This window comes from Moschus berezovskii, chromosome 15 (assembly GCF_049115385.1).
Source record: "Moschus berezovskii isolate FMDL1 chromosome 15, NW_MosBer_1.0, whole genome shotgun sequence".
NCBI lineage: Eukaryota > Metazoa > Chordata > Mammalia > Artiodactyla > Moschidae > Moschus > Moschus berezovskii.
The window spans coordinates 19,756,155-19,770,788 of record NC_142474.1 but is presented as its reverse complement, the minus strand read 5'-3'; the positions used below and the strand labels follow the sequence as shown (position 1 = coordinate 19,770,788).

At 37.2% G+C, this 14,634-nt stretch overlaps 1 protein-coding gene across 1 annotated transcript in view; it reads left to right on the top strand.

Annotated features, from left to right (window-relative positions):
• Positions 1–10,987, top strand: part of ITCH (itchy E3 ubiquitin protein ligase) — a 96,861-nt gene extending 85,874 nt beyond the window's left edge. Inside the window, exons 23-25 of the mRNA XM_055435897.2 lie at positions 1,476–1,572; positions 5,995–6,067; positions 8,378–10,987. Coding sequence (XP_055291872.1) covers positions 1,476–1,572; positions 5,995–6,067; positions 8,378–8,477 — 270 coding nt within the window. The 3' untranslated portion in view covers positions 8,478–10,987. The remainder of the gene's footprint in view (positions 1–1,475; positions 1,573–5,994; positions 6,068–8,377) is intronic.
• Positions 10,988–14,634: the final 3,647 nt, after the last annotated feature.

The following is a 14,634-nucleotide window of genomic DNA, read 5'->3' as shown; positions in this document are numbered from 1 at the left end:
TAATGTGTTATTTTAAAACACATCCTTGGTAAGGATGTGGAGAAATTGGAATTCCTCCTACATTGCTGGTGACAATATAAAATGTTATATACCACTATGGGATACAGTTTTGTGGGTTCTCAACATGTTAAACATAGAATTATCTTATGGTTCAACAATACATTCTTTTGGTCATACCCAAAGGAATTTAAGGCAGGAACTGAGATACTTATCGTATAACTATGTTCATCATCAGCATTATCCATATTAGCCAAAAGGTGGAAGCAACTTAAAATATCCATCAACAGATGACTGGATAAACAAAATGTGGTATGTACATACGATGCAATATTGTCCAACCTTAAAAAGGAAATTCTAACACAGGCTATAGCATGGATGAACCTTAAGGATATTATGCTAGTTGAAATAAGCCAGCCACAAGAGGGCAAATATTGTATGATTCCGCTTACATGAAGTATCTAGAATAAGCAAATTTATAGAGACAGAAAGTAGAATAGAGATTACCAAGGACAGGGGAGAAGGAAGGCAGAAGCAAGGAGGTAAGTTTAAAGAAATGAGTTTTTGTTTGGTAAACTAAAGTTCTGGAAATGGTTGGCGATGGTCACACAACAGTGTGAATGTGTTTAATGTCATTGAATTGTATACTTAAAATGGTAAATTTTTATTTTATATATATTTAACCACAGTAAAAACAATTTTTTTTTAATGCCTGCTTTTTATGTAAAGAAACTGGTCAGAAGGGAAGGGACATTTGTATACTTCTGGATGATCCATGTTGATGTATGGCAGAAACCAATACAATATTATAATTATCCTTCAATTAAAAATAAATTAAAAAAAAAACTCATAAGCTGAAATGACCAAGCTTCTATAAGTTAGTACAGTAAGATAAAAAAATTTAGCTGAGCCAAAATTCTTGTGCTGCAGGCTAGAAAGCATTCTCTAGAAACTTAATGTTTTGAGTCAGGGTTGTAGGAGTTAAAAGCCACATAATTCTGGCAACACTTAGCTACACCAAAACATAAAGACCATTGAGAGAAGAACATTCCTGGGATATATCCAGGTCAGAATTTGTGAGCTTAATTTCATTTGTTCATAAAACCAAAAAGTCTGTTCTAACTCAAACTCTGCTTGCTTTGTAACCACATGTGTGTCTGTTGGACAGGCAGATCTAGGGGTAAAAGGGGTGCCCTTGAAGAGCTGATCTTGAGGCTGCATGAGTAGGGCGCTCTCGAGCCCAGGGCACTCTTCTTTTTCTATTTACCTATACTAGGATTGGTATTGGTAGAGGGGGCAGATTAGTGGGGTTTTGACAAGCGTGGAGAAGCTCTACCATCCACGGTGATAGGTGCATTTTCTGGTGTATCTGACCCTGGGAGTTCAACTAAGATATGAAATGATCTTTTTTCTTTTTTTGTTTAGTATTCTAAACGTCGCATATGACCTATGTATCTCTTTAAATGTGCTTTTAACAGTTTGTTAAAGAAATCGATAATGAGAAGAGAATGCGACTTTTGCAGTTTGTTACTGGGACCTGCCGACTGCCAGTTGGAGGATTTGCTGACCTCATGGGTATGTCTACAGGATCACACTGCTGTTACCCTAATGTATATACAGCATATCAGAAATAACAAAGGATAGCTATTTTCTTAGTTAGATATGGTTAACCTGGATTTGTGTCAACTTTTAAATCACTTTGTAATCCTATCTCAAAAATGTTTAATTCTTAGGCTAGACTCCACATTTTTCAGTCATTTGGCAAACATTTCAGTGTCTCCTGTGAGCCAGGCACTACTCTTTCTATTATATTTTAATGACTTATTTACCACTCTTCCCTGTTATACCTGGAGCTGCTTGAGATATAGATCCATATCTTCCATCTTTTTATTTCTAGTGCCTGTCACATAATAGTCACTGATTAAATTGTATGTTGTTTAGAAATGAATGACTATAAGAATTTTGTGATTAAATAACAAGTAAATTCAAGTCTTTATTTAACACTAACAATATGCAAGTAGCATGGGAGGATAGAAGTTGGAATCCTTAAGTCTGCTGGAAAAAGAGAGTCAAAATTAAAGCATCAAGTAGGTGACTTCCCTGGCAGTCCAGTGGTGAAGACAGCACTGCCAACACAAGGGACGCAGGTACGATCACTGTTCGGGGGACTAGGATCCCACGTGCCCTGTGGTACGGCCAAAAGGTAAAAAAATAAGTAGATCGAGTAGATGATTTTGGATAGTGTGTTGAACCAGTTCAAGACTTTAAAAACCAGACCAAAAGAATTTGGACATTTCTTAGGGTTTTGGAAGCTCTGGAAGCTTTTTGAAGACAGTAGAACTTGATGAAGCTGCATTTTAGGAAGACTTGATGGTATAGCATGCAAATAGAAAATCATGGAAATAGGAAGAAACCATAAGCGCTGTGATAAGAAACTGATCTTAAAAGAGAAAATAGGGATGGAAAAGGTAGAAATAAGAGGAATTCCAAAGGAAGAAATAAGACTTGATTAGAAGATTAAATATAAAGGAAGAATGCGTACATTTTATGCAACATGGAGAAGTTGTGAAGTGTAAAGAATCTGCTAAGTGTGACTGTCAGACAACCAAGTAGAAAATTTCAATGAGAGGACGGTTTTACAGGTGTTGAGTTTAGAGGTAAGAGAGAAAGTAGACTCATAAGAGCAGTGAAGTAGTGTCACTTGAAGCTGTGAAAATGGATGGGCTTGTGCAGAAATAGAATACAAAGAATAGAGAGCTGATGCTTAAAAACATCTGTGTTTAGGGTTGAGCTAGGACTAGCCTAGAGGCAGAGGAGAGGCCAGAGGGTGAAAAAGAAAAATACTTTAGTCTCTCTGAAGCAATATAAAGGGAAGTTTTTATCTAGTGCTGCAGAGAAAGAAGTCTCAAAAAGGATAATTTCTAAGTACATTTTTGGAGAGGGGCACCTTTGAGAATGCTCTCTAGTTTGAAAAAGAGAGACCATGTTGGGGTTTGGAGAGGTTAAGGAATAATGACTAAAATGAAGAAAAAATTGCTACAAGTTTCTCATTAAAAGCTGGGAATTTGATTATTAAAAAAATAAAAACTAGGTCTGCTCTTAGAAATAATATTAAGATTGGGTGGAGTAGTCTGAAGCAATACAGAAGGATACTTTTGAAAGACAGTGAAATTGTGATTCATCAAATTTTAGAGGACAATTAGTTTAACCTTCCTTCCACCCAGTATAGGAAAAGAAAGTTGTAAGAGCAATGTATATAATAATTAAATCTGGTGGATCTTGACCTTATCAGGTCTAATATCCCATTTTTGTAACATAATTATATCTTTAATATTATATAATGAAGTTGGTAGGTATGAAATGTATCTACAACCTCCAAAAAAAAAATAACACTAACTGTAATATTGTCTGGAGAAGGAAACGGTAACCCACTCCAGTACTCTTGCCTGGAGAATCCCATGGACGGAGAACCCTGATAGGCTACAGTCCATGGGGTCGCATAGAGTCGGACACGACTGAGCGACGGAACGGAACTGTAATATTGAGAAGATTTTAACTGATTTATGAAGAAATTATATTTATTTCAGTACATGTATATCTGGGAAACTATTCAGTCGCTCAGTCGTGTCCTACTCTTTGCGACCCCGTGAATCACAGCACACCAGGCCTTCCTGTCCATCACCAACTCCCGGAGTTCACTCAGACTCAATGTCCATTGAGTCGGTGATGCCATCCAGCCATCTCATTCTCTGTCGTCCCCTTCTCCCGCCCCCAATCACTCCCAGTTCAGAGTCTTTTCCAGTGAGTCAACTCGTCGCATGTATTGGAGTTTCAGTTTTAGCATCAGTCCTTCCAATGAACACCCAGGATTGATCTCCTTTAGAATGGACTGGTTGGATCTCCTTGCAGTCCAAGGGACTCTCAAGAGTCTTCTCCAGCACCACAGTTCAAAAGCATCAGTTCTTCGGCGATCAGCTTTCTTCACAGTCCATCTCTCACATCCATACATGACCACGGGAAAAACCATAGCCTTGACTAGACGGACCTTGGTTGGCAAAGTAATGTCTCTGCTTTTTAATACACTGTCTAGGTTGGTCATAACTTTCCTTCCATGGAGTAAGCGTCTTTTAATTTCATGGCTGCAGTCAGTATCTGCAGTGATTTTGGAGCCCAGGAAAATAAAGTCTGACACTGTTTCCCCATCTGTTCCCCATGAAGTGATGGGACCAGATGCCATGATCTTTGTTTTCTGAATGTTGAGCTTCAGGCCAACCTTTTCACTCTCCTCTTTCACTTTCATCAAGAGGCTTTTGAGTTCCTCTTCACTTCCTGCCATAAGGGTGGTGTCATCTGCATATCTGAGGTTATTGATATTTCTCCCGGCAATCTTGATTCCACCTTGTGCTTCTTCCAGCCCAGCGTTCCTCATGATGTACTCTGCATATAAGTTAAATAAGCAGGGTGACAATATACAACCTTGACGTACTCCTTTTCCTGTTTGGAACCAGTCTGTTGTTCTATGTCCAGTTCTAACTGTTGCTTCCTGACCTATTAGAAGACACAGAAAGTTGTTCCTGTTTAAATGAGCTGATCTAAGAGAAGGTCAGAAGCTCTTTCTATATAAGAATTAACTGAAATATGAAAACAGATAGAAAAGGTAAAAAATAATAGACAAAAAAGTGTCAAAGAAAGAGGGAAATAGCCTAAATGAATTAAGGATAATATACCTGCCAAAATATAGCTGATTAAAGTACAGGAAAAATGAGGTAGAACTAAAGTATAATGTCTAATCATGGAATTCTAGTATAAGCCAAGGCTCTGATACTTAAAAGGCCTCATACTTTTTTAAAGTTGAAATAGGTTGAAAAATAGGAATAAACGTGCAGGAGTCTTTATGAAGGTTGTTTGCTTTAGGGGCAGTTGTCATTAAGATAGAAAACAATAGACAGCCTAAAGTTTCAGTTTATGTTTACAACATGATATTTTACAAGTCCATAAAATTTTAGAAAGCATCCAGGGTAACTGATATTATTTGTCAGATAGCCTTTATCAATGAAATTCACTGAGAATCCTTCATATTTCTCTATTTGGATATTTGATTCAGGCTATTAAAAGTAATCCAGACTCTACTGTTACATACTAATTAGCACTATTAAACTTGTCATCTCTGTAAATAAACTAATAATTTCAAGCTAAATTATTATTTTAGCTATCTTGTTTCATAATGACCATATCTTATGTTACTGGGCTTTTCACATAACTACTTAAGAAAACACTTCAGTGTTAGCAGATGCAAAAGTTACTACCAATTTATATTTGTATTGTGTTTCGTCAGGTGGAACATGAGAAAATTCTTTGGCTTGACTTATTTTACACATGGCAGAACATTAAGTGTGCCTGGCGCTGTCTTATTCAAAAGTCCAGTAGTACTTCCAGTCCTTGTGACCACCAGTAAATGCTGTTTAGGGGGCAGCAGTGATGTTTTTAGAAAACCAGTACTAAAAGATAACCATTAACAGCCGACTCAAGATAAATGAGAGGCAAGAATTGGGTAAAAAGTGTGTAAGGGTACACCCTACAGGACCTATTGAATTCACTAGGTAATTTACATTTTCTGAAGTTTTCACAGTTTTCTATTTAAATCAAGTTTTATAAGACAGTGAGTTTTAGTTTCCCTGTTTAAAATTGAAATTAAACTTTTTATGCATTCTATTCTTATGTGAGATATTATTAATTACAGCATTCTGGTGTTCTAGCTAAGGGATGTAGATGAAACTGCGTTTTCTCCTCCTTAGCATGCATTAACAATATGGTTCTCAAACTTGAGCACTCATCAGAGTCATCTGGAAGCTTGTTAAAATATTGTTGCTGAGCCTCACCCTAGAGTTTTTGATTCAATTCAGTTGGGGCCTGTGTATTTGTGTTTCTAAGTTCCTTGGTGATGCTGATACAACTGAATTGGGGATAGCAATTTTTGATGATTTCACTATATTTTAGGGAGCAATGGGCCACAGAAGTTCTGCATTGAAAAAGTCGGGAAAGAAAATTGGTTGCCTAGAAGTCATACCTGGTAAGTAAAATCAGAAAGAGTGTTTATGTATAACTGAAACTCTTTACTATTCACCTGAAACTAACACAATGTTAATCAACTATATACGCCAAAATAAAAATTTTAAAAAGTGTAGAAAATAGCCTTTTCTCATTTATCTTGTATATACTAAATTATGTTAACAAATTAGAAATGAAATATTTTCCCCATGGTATTGAATTATTTTTAACACTTTAGTGACATATAATTTATGTAACAAAAAACTTACCCATTTTAATCTAGTAATATTTAGTAGATTTTCAAAGAAGTAACCATCACTACAATCCAATTTTAGTGTATTTCTGTCACCCAAAAACAATCCCTGTTACCAGTTTACAGTTAATCCCTTTTCTCACCACTGCATTTTTTTTTTTTTGAAATGTGATATTTAGAAAACACTTTAACATTTCTCTGTAGGCAGAGGCAAATCTAGGTAGCTGTAGAGAGAGATACTCTTAGCATAGTGACAGAAATAATGTTTTCTTATTATAAATGTAGTTTAATCACATTTCCAAAAATGTACAAAACTAAAAACCTTAATCTTAACTGAAATACAAAATGTCGGAATTCAATGTAATGCCAACAATATTTGCACTTTATTTTGTGAGACATTTCAGTGGTCATATATAGACCTTGCCGGACATTTGTGTATTTTTCCTATCTGCCCTTTTTATGCTCTTGTGTGCTCTTTTGTATTTTCATTAATACGACTTTTTAAAACAGCTTGGCATATTTGTTGAAGAATAAGTTGACCATAAATACATGGGTTTATTTCTGAATTCTCACTTCTTTTCCATTGATCTATAATATTTGTCCACAATAATAGTAACATTGTCTTGATTATTATATCTTTTAAGTAAGTTTTTATATTAGATATGCATTCTCCAACTTTTCAAGATTGTTTCTGCTCTTCTGGGTCCTTTGGATTTCCATATGAATTGTAGGATCAGCTTGTCCAATTCTGCGAAGAGATCAGCTGGCATTTTGATACAAATTGATTAGTTTGGGGGAATATTGCCATCCTAACAGTATTGTCTTCTGACTCATGAATATCAGGTGTCTTTCCCTTCATTTAGATGTCTGATGTATTTCAACAGTATTTTGTAGTTTTCATTACATAAGTCCTGCTTTTCTTCTGAAAAATTTATTCCTAAGTATTCTTTTAGAAAATATTATAAATGGAATTGTTCTCTTAATTTCACTTAAGATTATTCATTGCTAGTATATCGAGATACAGTTGATTTTCTTACACTCATCTTGTACACATATATTTTGATTTGACCTTTTATCCCTTTTTTTAAACTTGGAACACACTGTGCCATTACATTATTGTGAACAGCTTATCTCAGTCATGCATGAAAACCAGGCTCATTACTTTTTCAAGTTCCATGTTTTTATTTGTTCATTTCTATAACTAAATTTATTTTCCCTTTGTGGATACATTATTTCTTCTGTTACCAAATATCTGTTGAGTGAGTCCTCAGTCATGACTGACACTTTGTGATCTCATGGACTGACTGTAGCCTTCCAGCCCCTTTTGTCTATGAAATTTTCCCAGCAAGAATACTAGAGTGGGTTGCCATTTCCTCCTCCAGGGTATCTTCCTGACCCACCTAGGGATCCAACCTTTGTCTACTGCGTCTCCTGCATTGGCAGGCAGCTTCTTTGCGACTGAGCCGCCTGGGAAGCCCGCCAAGTATCTACCTGCACCTTATCCTAAAACTATAGCAGAAGGCCAAGGCTTTAGGGCAGATTCACTACCTGTTACCTTGTGAAAGTGTCCTTAATATGCCCCCAAATTAGACGATCTTTTAAAATTCACAGTTAAGAATAAGAGAAAGTCAGTAGGACCAGCATATTAGATGTGAGAGCAGAAAATATTTTTATTGTTAATGGGGTATATTTAAAACCTTTTGATAAGAGACCTGTGACCCACAAACCCTAAAGTATTAATATTTACCATCTAGCCCAAACAGCAAACGTTTGCTGGCCATGTTTGATTATAGAGTAAATGGGAAAGTTTAAGAGAACTAGCATTTTGCTGAGTACCTATTGAGCATCCGGTACTATGCTATATATGTTTATTTCTTCTTCATTGTATCCTGAGAGGTAAATACTGTTAACTTTCATTTTACCAAAGAAAAAAACAGACTTCGAAAAAGTAAAAGAAAAAACAAAAAACAGATGCCCAAGGGCCCAGTGATGGAGCTGAGATTTCAACCTAATTTTGCCTGGCTTTGAAACCATTGTTAGTATATATCCTTTTCTCAAGGTAACAATTCTTACTTTTAGTTTTAACCGCCTGGACCTGCCACCCTACAAGAGCTATGAGCAACTGAAGGAAAAGCTGTTATTTGCTATTGAAGAAACAGAAGGCTTTGGACAAGAGTGAATTCTGAGAGCCTGCATCACCAAAGGACAAGAACTTACTTGCAACGTTTGTCCTTTTCTTTCTTTGCCTATTGCACACTTGTAAAATTGGACTGTGACTGTTTAGAGAGTTACCTTGAGTGTGAGTAAATTAATGGTATCATTGAGATTTATCTCCCAGTGATTCTGGGTTTCTTCTCAGTGTTTTCAGAAATCAGACCTGCAAATGACTTAGTCATAAACCTTACTTACCGTGATATTAACACAGCAATGAAATCTGCCTTGTCTTATTCCACTAGATTGTTTCCTTAACGAAAAATTTGTGTATGTGTCTCAGAAGTCTCACTTAGGTTTTCTTTCTTTTAGAGATTCTGAAAATATGCAGGGAAATTCCTTGGTAACTAAAATATGTAAGATCTACCTATTAAGCCTCATGGAAAGAGGTATTTGTTTAAAACAGCCCAGCTTCTGGGGTTGTGAGCAAACTTCCGGCTTGTGCTCTCCCTCTTCTTTCAGCCTGGCCTGACTGTTGTTTTTCTTTTCCGGAGCATGAAATCCATGCATCATTTGATGTTATCCCTAGAAAAGAGATGCTAGACTCTTGTATCTCTCCACAAAGTAGTTTTGTTAATTTGAATTCAGAGAGAAGTTGGTCCCGGTCTACAAAGGACTTAACACTCTTCATTTGGAAATTTGATTGTCACAAATTTGATTGTCACAAATACTAAACTTCACAAACAATATTGACACTATGCTGCCTTCATTGTAGAGAAGAAAAAAAAAGTTAGCCAATTTTTGGAATTAATTTGGGTGAATTTATCGAAGACCATTGACAGTTTTTGTATGTTCCTATATATCAATTCCATCTTTAAACTTTATCATAATCCAACAACTCCAGTTACATTTAACTACTGCTAAGGAGTTCAAGTTAGAGTGCTTTCTAATCTAAGTAGAGGTCAATGAAATATCTATAAAATCACATTTTCATTAGGGAGGAAGAGCTGTGGTACTGGCTAAAAAAGCGAGTAATGCATTTACAGCAATACATTTCTAGTAACCACAGAAATGTATTGTCTGTGTGAATTAAAATTTCATAAATTGACAATTTCTCTGACAAATGTTACAGTAGTTACTTCAATTCTCTCTTGTCCTGATTTCGATTTTCTGTTCACCTCTAACAATTTTAACAGGTTTTTCCCATTACTATTTAACATTAGATTGCTCTGTTAGTAACTGATTAATGCACTTTGACCTTCTCTGTGGTAATTTTTTTTAACTTAGCCTGCTTAGACTTAGCAAGATGACTGCTGTCAGAGGACAGTGGGAGGAAGCCTAAGCCAGCTGAGTGCCTATCATAACTGAACTCATAACCTAATATCTCATGAAATAGGGACTTTCGCAGGTTTTGGTAGCATAGCATGAAAAAGTAGCATTGAGCCAAATGGCAAACCCCTGTTCTATTTGGAAAGGAAATGGGGGTTTTTGTCCCTAACTACTCTTCCTTTTACATCTTGAAACAACGACAAAAACATTTTTAAACTTGTGTATATGTATTCTAAAACACTGCCATCATAAAGCAGACATGTAAGTGAAAGGGTTGCCTCATCCAGAAGTCGTTAGTATAAAGGGAGAGATTGGGCTCCCCCCAGTCCTATCTTTATTTTGATTTTATTCTACATACTCTAGGAAATGTACTATGGTCTCTAAAAGCCCTACTTTTCAAAGTGACTCTGCCTTTTTGTTGGTAGGGGGCAAAAAACACTATTGCTTTGTCTTACAGAGCGAATGTCTGCCAACTACCCATTCGTTATATGTCTGAACTTTGGTAATATATGGCTATGGAGATTAAACCTTCTATAAAGACTTCCTATTGAGGTGAATGCTCATATTGAAATGTAGTTACCTACAATATTTACTAGAGATTTATGAGATTAAATTAAGAGATAATGTAAGAAAGTAGACTTTTTTGTTCTACATAATGCTTGATGATTCATTTAGGGACCTAGAAATATTGTGCAAAAATGTATAAATATCATCCAGAAGGCTTTCTGCCCTATATTTTTAAAATACAGAATAGCTATATATGAAGTAGTCCCGGCCCTAGTTCTATAGGGCTTGGCTATTAATATTTTTATGGAAGAAATGTTTAGTTCTGGAAAAGGTAAATGCTTGTATATATTTTTGCAGCCTGGGATCTCCCTTACTCCATTTCTTCCTTTAATTTAAATGGCCACATGTATATGTCTTTCCCTGCTGTGTTAGGAAAATGGGGGCTGGATATCCCAAGAATCAGAGGTTATATAAAAATACTGCAGATAGCAGACATAAATATCTCCCAAATGCTATCTTAAATTTTGGTCCAAACTGATCATTTGGAAATAGATTTATTGTAAGTGTTTAATTAGAGCGATTTCTTAAATCTGAACTAAATTGCTTTTAGAGTCCTTTTTCTTTGTAAGCATTGTAAATGCTAATAAATCCTGTTAATTTTTTTACTGCATGTTATGTTGAAATAAAAACAAAGTAAAATGAGCAATTGCCTTATTCTTCTGCTCTTTTGGGAGGTTGGGGAAGGCAGCGTTTCACATAGCCTGGGTGAGGAGGGAAGGACCTTACTTGTTTTATCAAATAGACTGATTTAAATAAAACTGGTCCAGCAGCTCATAATAATGAATTCCTGCTCTGGCTTTTATGATCTTAAAACAGAGTGCAGGAGAATTTTAATTTCATAAGACTTAGAATAACTCTGTTTAAAAGTTTGGGTAGTAATTTTTCATCAAGAGATTGACATACCAATATCATTTCATCAGAAATTTTAGTGAAACATGACTCACCAGCCCATAGAGGTACATCCTAAATCAACTATGTCAATTAGGCCCACTCTGCCAATTTTTTATTTACCTGGTTAATAACTTGAAATGTTACTAGGGATGATTTGTGGAATTAGACTTCTGTTTTTATATCCCTCCTTGTTTTGGATGTAACTCCATCCTTTTAAATTCCTTTAGGTTAACTACTTCTATTTAATATTGTTGGCATCTCCAGCCTCCCTCATTTTTTTTAAGTTGCTTTCAGAATTATTTGTATATATGCTATGCCTTTGTTAACCAAAAATGGAATAGCAGCACTGGATTGTATATTATTGTATTAGAGTTCCTTTGTTAAACTGTAATTTCAAATACTCAGGTAACTCTACAGATACCATAGGGAGTCAAGTGCTGTTATAAAGGTCCTGCAGTGGGCTCCTTCACTTGCATTTCCTGAAAGATGTAAGACTGTTTACAATTAAACTTTTTGGTCCTTCATTTGCATGCTTTGCTATTAGTCTTGATAAGGTTTTCCCCACCTGCAGGGAAGCCTTTTATGTGACCAGAATGTATAGATTTCTCCCCCTCTGCTTTTGTAAGTGGGCAAGTTACTATCTGTCTGTGCTTGGAGTAGATGGGAGAAAAACTAGAAAGACTCGGGTGAGACTGGATTTGGTGCCTGTGTTGAAGAGAACCAAGGTGAAGATGTGTCCTTTTCTGGCACAACTAAGGGTGCCCTAAGACAGGCTCTCAGTCACAGGTGCTCAATAGAGAATCCAGCTAAGTTAACAAGACTTTTTCTTATTAGGAGACCCAAGTGGTCATGCTGGTATTGAAAACTGACCCAGTGGAAAGATGCTAAGGGAAGTGGGTTTTTTTTTTTTTTTAATTTATTTTAATATGGTGATCTAGCAGGGACTGGAAGACAGGTTCCTTGGAGATCCTTCAAAGTAGACCTTATCGTTTTTAATCTGTCCTATATAAGCAGCTAGGAAGCTCTAGTTTCACCATTGCTAAGGAAAAGAGGGAAGACGTGTTTCCTCCAGCATGAGGAAATCCTCCCTGGGAAAATAAGTAGTTATTTTTACTGAACATTTGGCTTTCCAGCCCCAAACTCTTCAAAGCATCAAACTGGGACTCGGCTGTGGCTGACTGGCTGCTAGTCTCTGGACTTATAGGAAGAGGATCTCAAGTTGTAGAACTCCAGAACGGAAACTGCTGTCACTCCCAGCTCATTTCATCGGTCCGTTTCCATGTGTCTGTAAAGCTTCTTTGTGGTCAGGACATTTAGGGGGAGGATCCATGGGAATCTTTCAGGTCTTAAGTGGAGACCTAGGAAGGACAGTATTGGTCCCTCATGAACAAGTTCCTATTGCGCAAAGATGCAGTGAGCATCAGGGTTTCCTCAAAGCAACTTACGAGGAAGGACCTTGAAAATTTTTAGTCACTCCTGCAGATAAGTGAAAACAGCCATGCTGTCACTTTCCTCATTTCTAATTCAGACCTCTTCTGTTTGTCTTCTCTATCCTAGCAACCAATATCACACCTCTATTCACTTACTGCAGGACAACTCTCAGCATTTATTACTATATCCCAAACATTCAGATATGTGACATGCACACATTAAATGTTCCTGGTCACTTTCACAGATGAATGATCATCTCTGTTTTACAGAAAATAGGTTCAACATGATTGAGAAACTACATTACGTGTATCCTCAGCTGTTAAATGGCAAGAGTACAAATTGGAATCCAGGAATGTCTGACTCCAAAGACTGTGTGCTTAAACATTTTGCTGTACTTCTGCTTAACAGCAACTCTGGGAGTCTTCCATAACTAGTTCAGCTGTTCCATCTAATTTGTCGTCAAATCCTGTTAAGTCCATCTCCAAAACTTGAGAATCATTTCTTTCAGAGCTGCCCCCGTTGCCACAGCCCACATCCTTCATCCCTACCCTCATTGACTATAGCAACTTGTCATTACTTTCGTTCTCTCCGGTCCATTTGTGCTGCCTCAGAATGATCTGTGGAAGACTTTAGTCTCAAATAGTTCTCCCCAGTGGTTCCTCTATTCCACAGAATATTAATTCCAAAACTCGAAAGCCTATCACTCAAAGCCTTAACTCCTTCCAACGCCTCCTTAATTCTTACTCTGGCTCCAGCCAGTCACATGAACTATAGGCCATACTCTTTTTTTTTTTTTTTGCTTTTATGATAATGATCTTGTTCAGTTCATTCACCCCTCTCAGCCTGGTTCACCATATGTAAGATGGTCATGATACTCCTGTGCTTATCTTGGGGTCCAGTCACTGTATCCTTCTTCCCCTTGCTAAACAGTTTTCTAATGTTTCCCGCATTCAATAATCATTTCTTTGTGTCCAATCCTTTTTTAAAAAACTACTTTGAAATGATTTTAGATTTACAGAACTGTTGCAAAAACAATACAGAGAACTCCTGCCCAAACCTTCACCCAGGCTTTCCCCAGTGTTACCGTATAACTTGGTACAATTATAAAAACTTGACCATCAATAAAGTAACACTCAACTTTTATACTAAACTTTTTAAACCTTTATACAGCTGTCACCAGTTTTTCCACCAGTGTTTTTCTCAGTCTTGTCCAACCTGTGACAGTTCCTCATTTGTTCCTAGTCTTCCATGACCTTGATTTTTTTTGAGGAGTGTTTCCCGGGCACATTGTAGAATGCCCTTCAAGTTGAATGTTTTCTCACAGTTAAGGCCATGGATTTTTGTGGTGCCCTCGGTGCACGGTATCAAAGGGCACCTATGAATATGTCCCGTTTCAGCTGTTAACCTGGACCCTCTGGTTAACATGGTGTCTGCCAGGTTTACTCATTGTAAAGTCACTATTCAGTCCTGTTAACGTGCGGACGCCCGTGGAAAGAGAACCAAATCCTCCCCAACTGAGGCTACGGTGGAAAAGAAATGTGGAAGCTAGATCATCTGTCTTGAAATCCAGCAAACTCCAGTGACTAGAAGAAACTGAGTCTGCTGGAGTCAGGGAGGGTGTCAGCCCAGTAACGTGGCACGAGATTCACTAATTAGTAAATCACTTCCTGCTAGAGAACAGAGTTTTGTGGAAGATGGAACAACACAGGGCTCTAGGAAGGAGAGGGAGCCCAGAAATGTGAAGTGGCTTCTCCAAGGGAACACAGGGACTCAAAGTATGCAGACTGCCAGGCTACCCTAGACCAATTCTCAGAGCCTGCATGGAATATTCCCAAGTGAGTCGCTCTGGAGACCCCCAAGGACGCTTGACTCCAGCCCGAACTCCAGGTTTTCTCGCGTTTTTAGAGCATTTGGGCTTCGCGCTTTGTTTTTGCCTCAAACTGAGAGCAAAGGCCTCCGCACCCAGA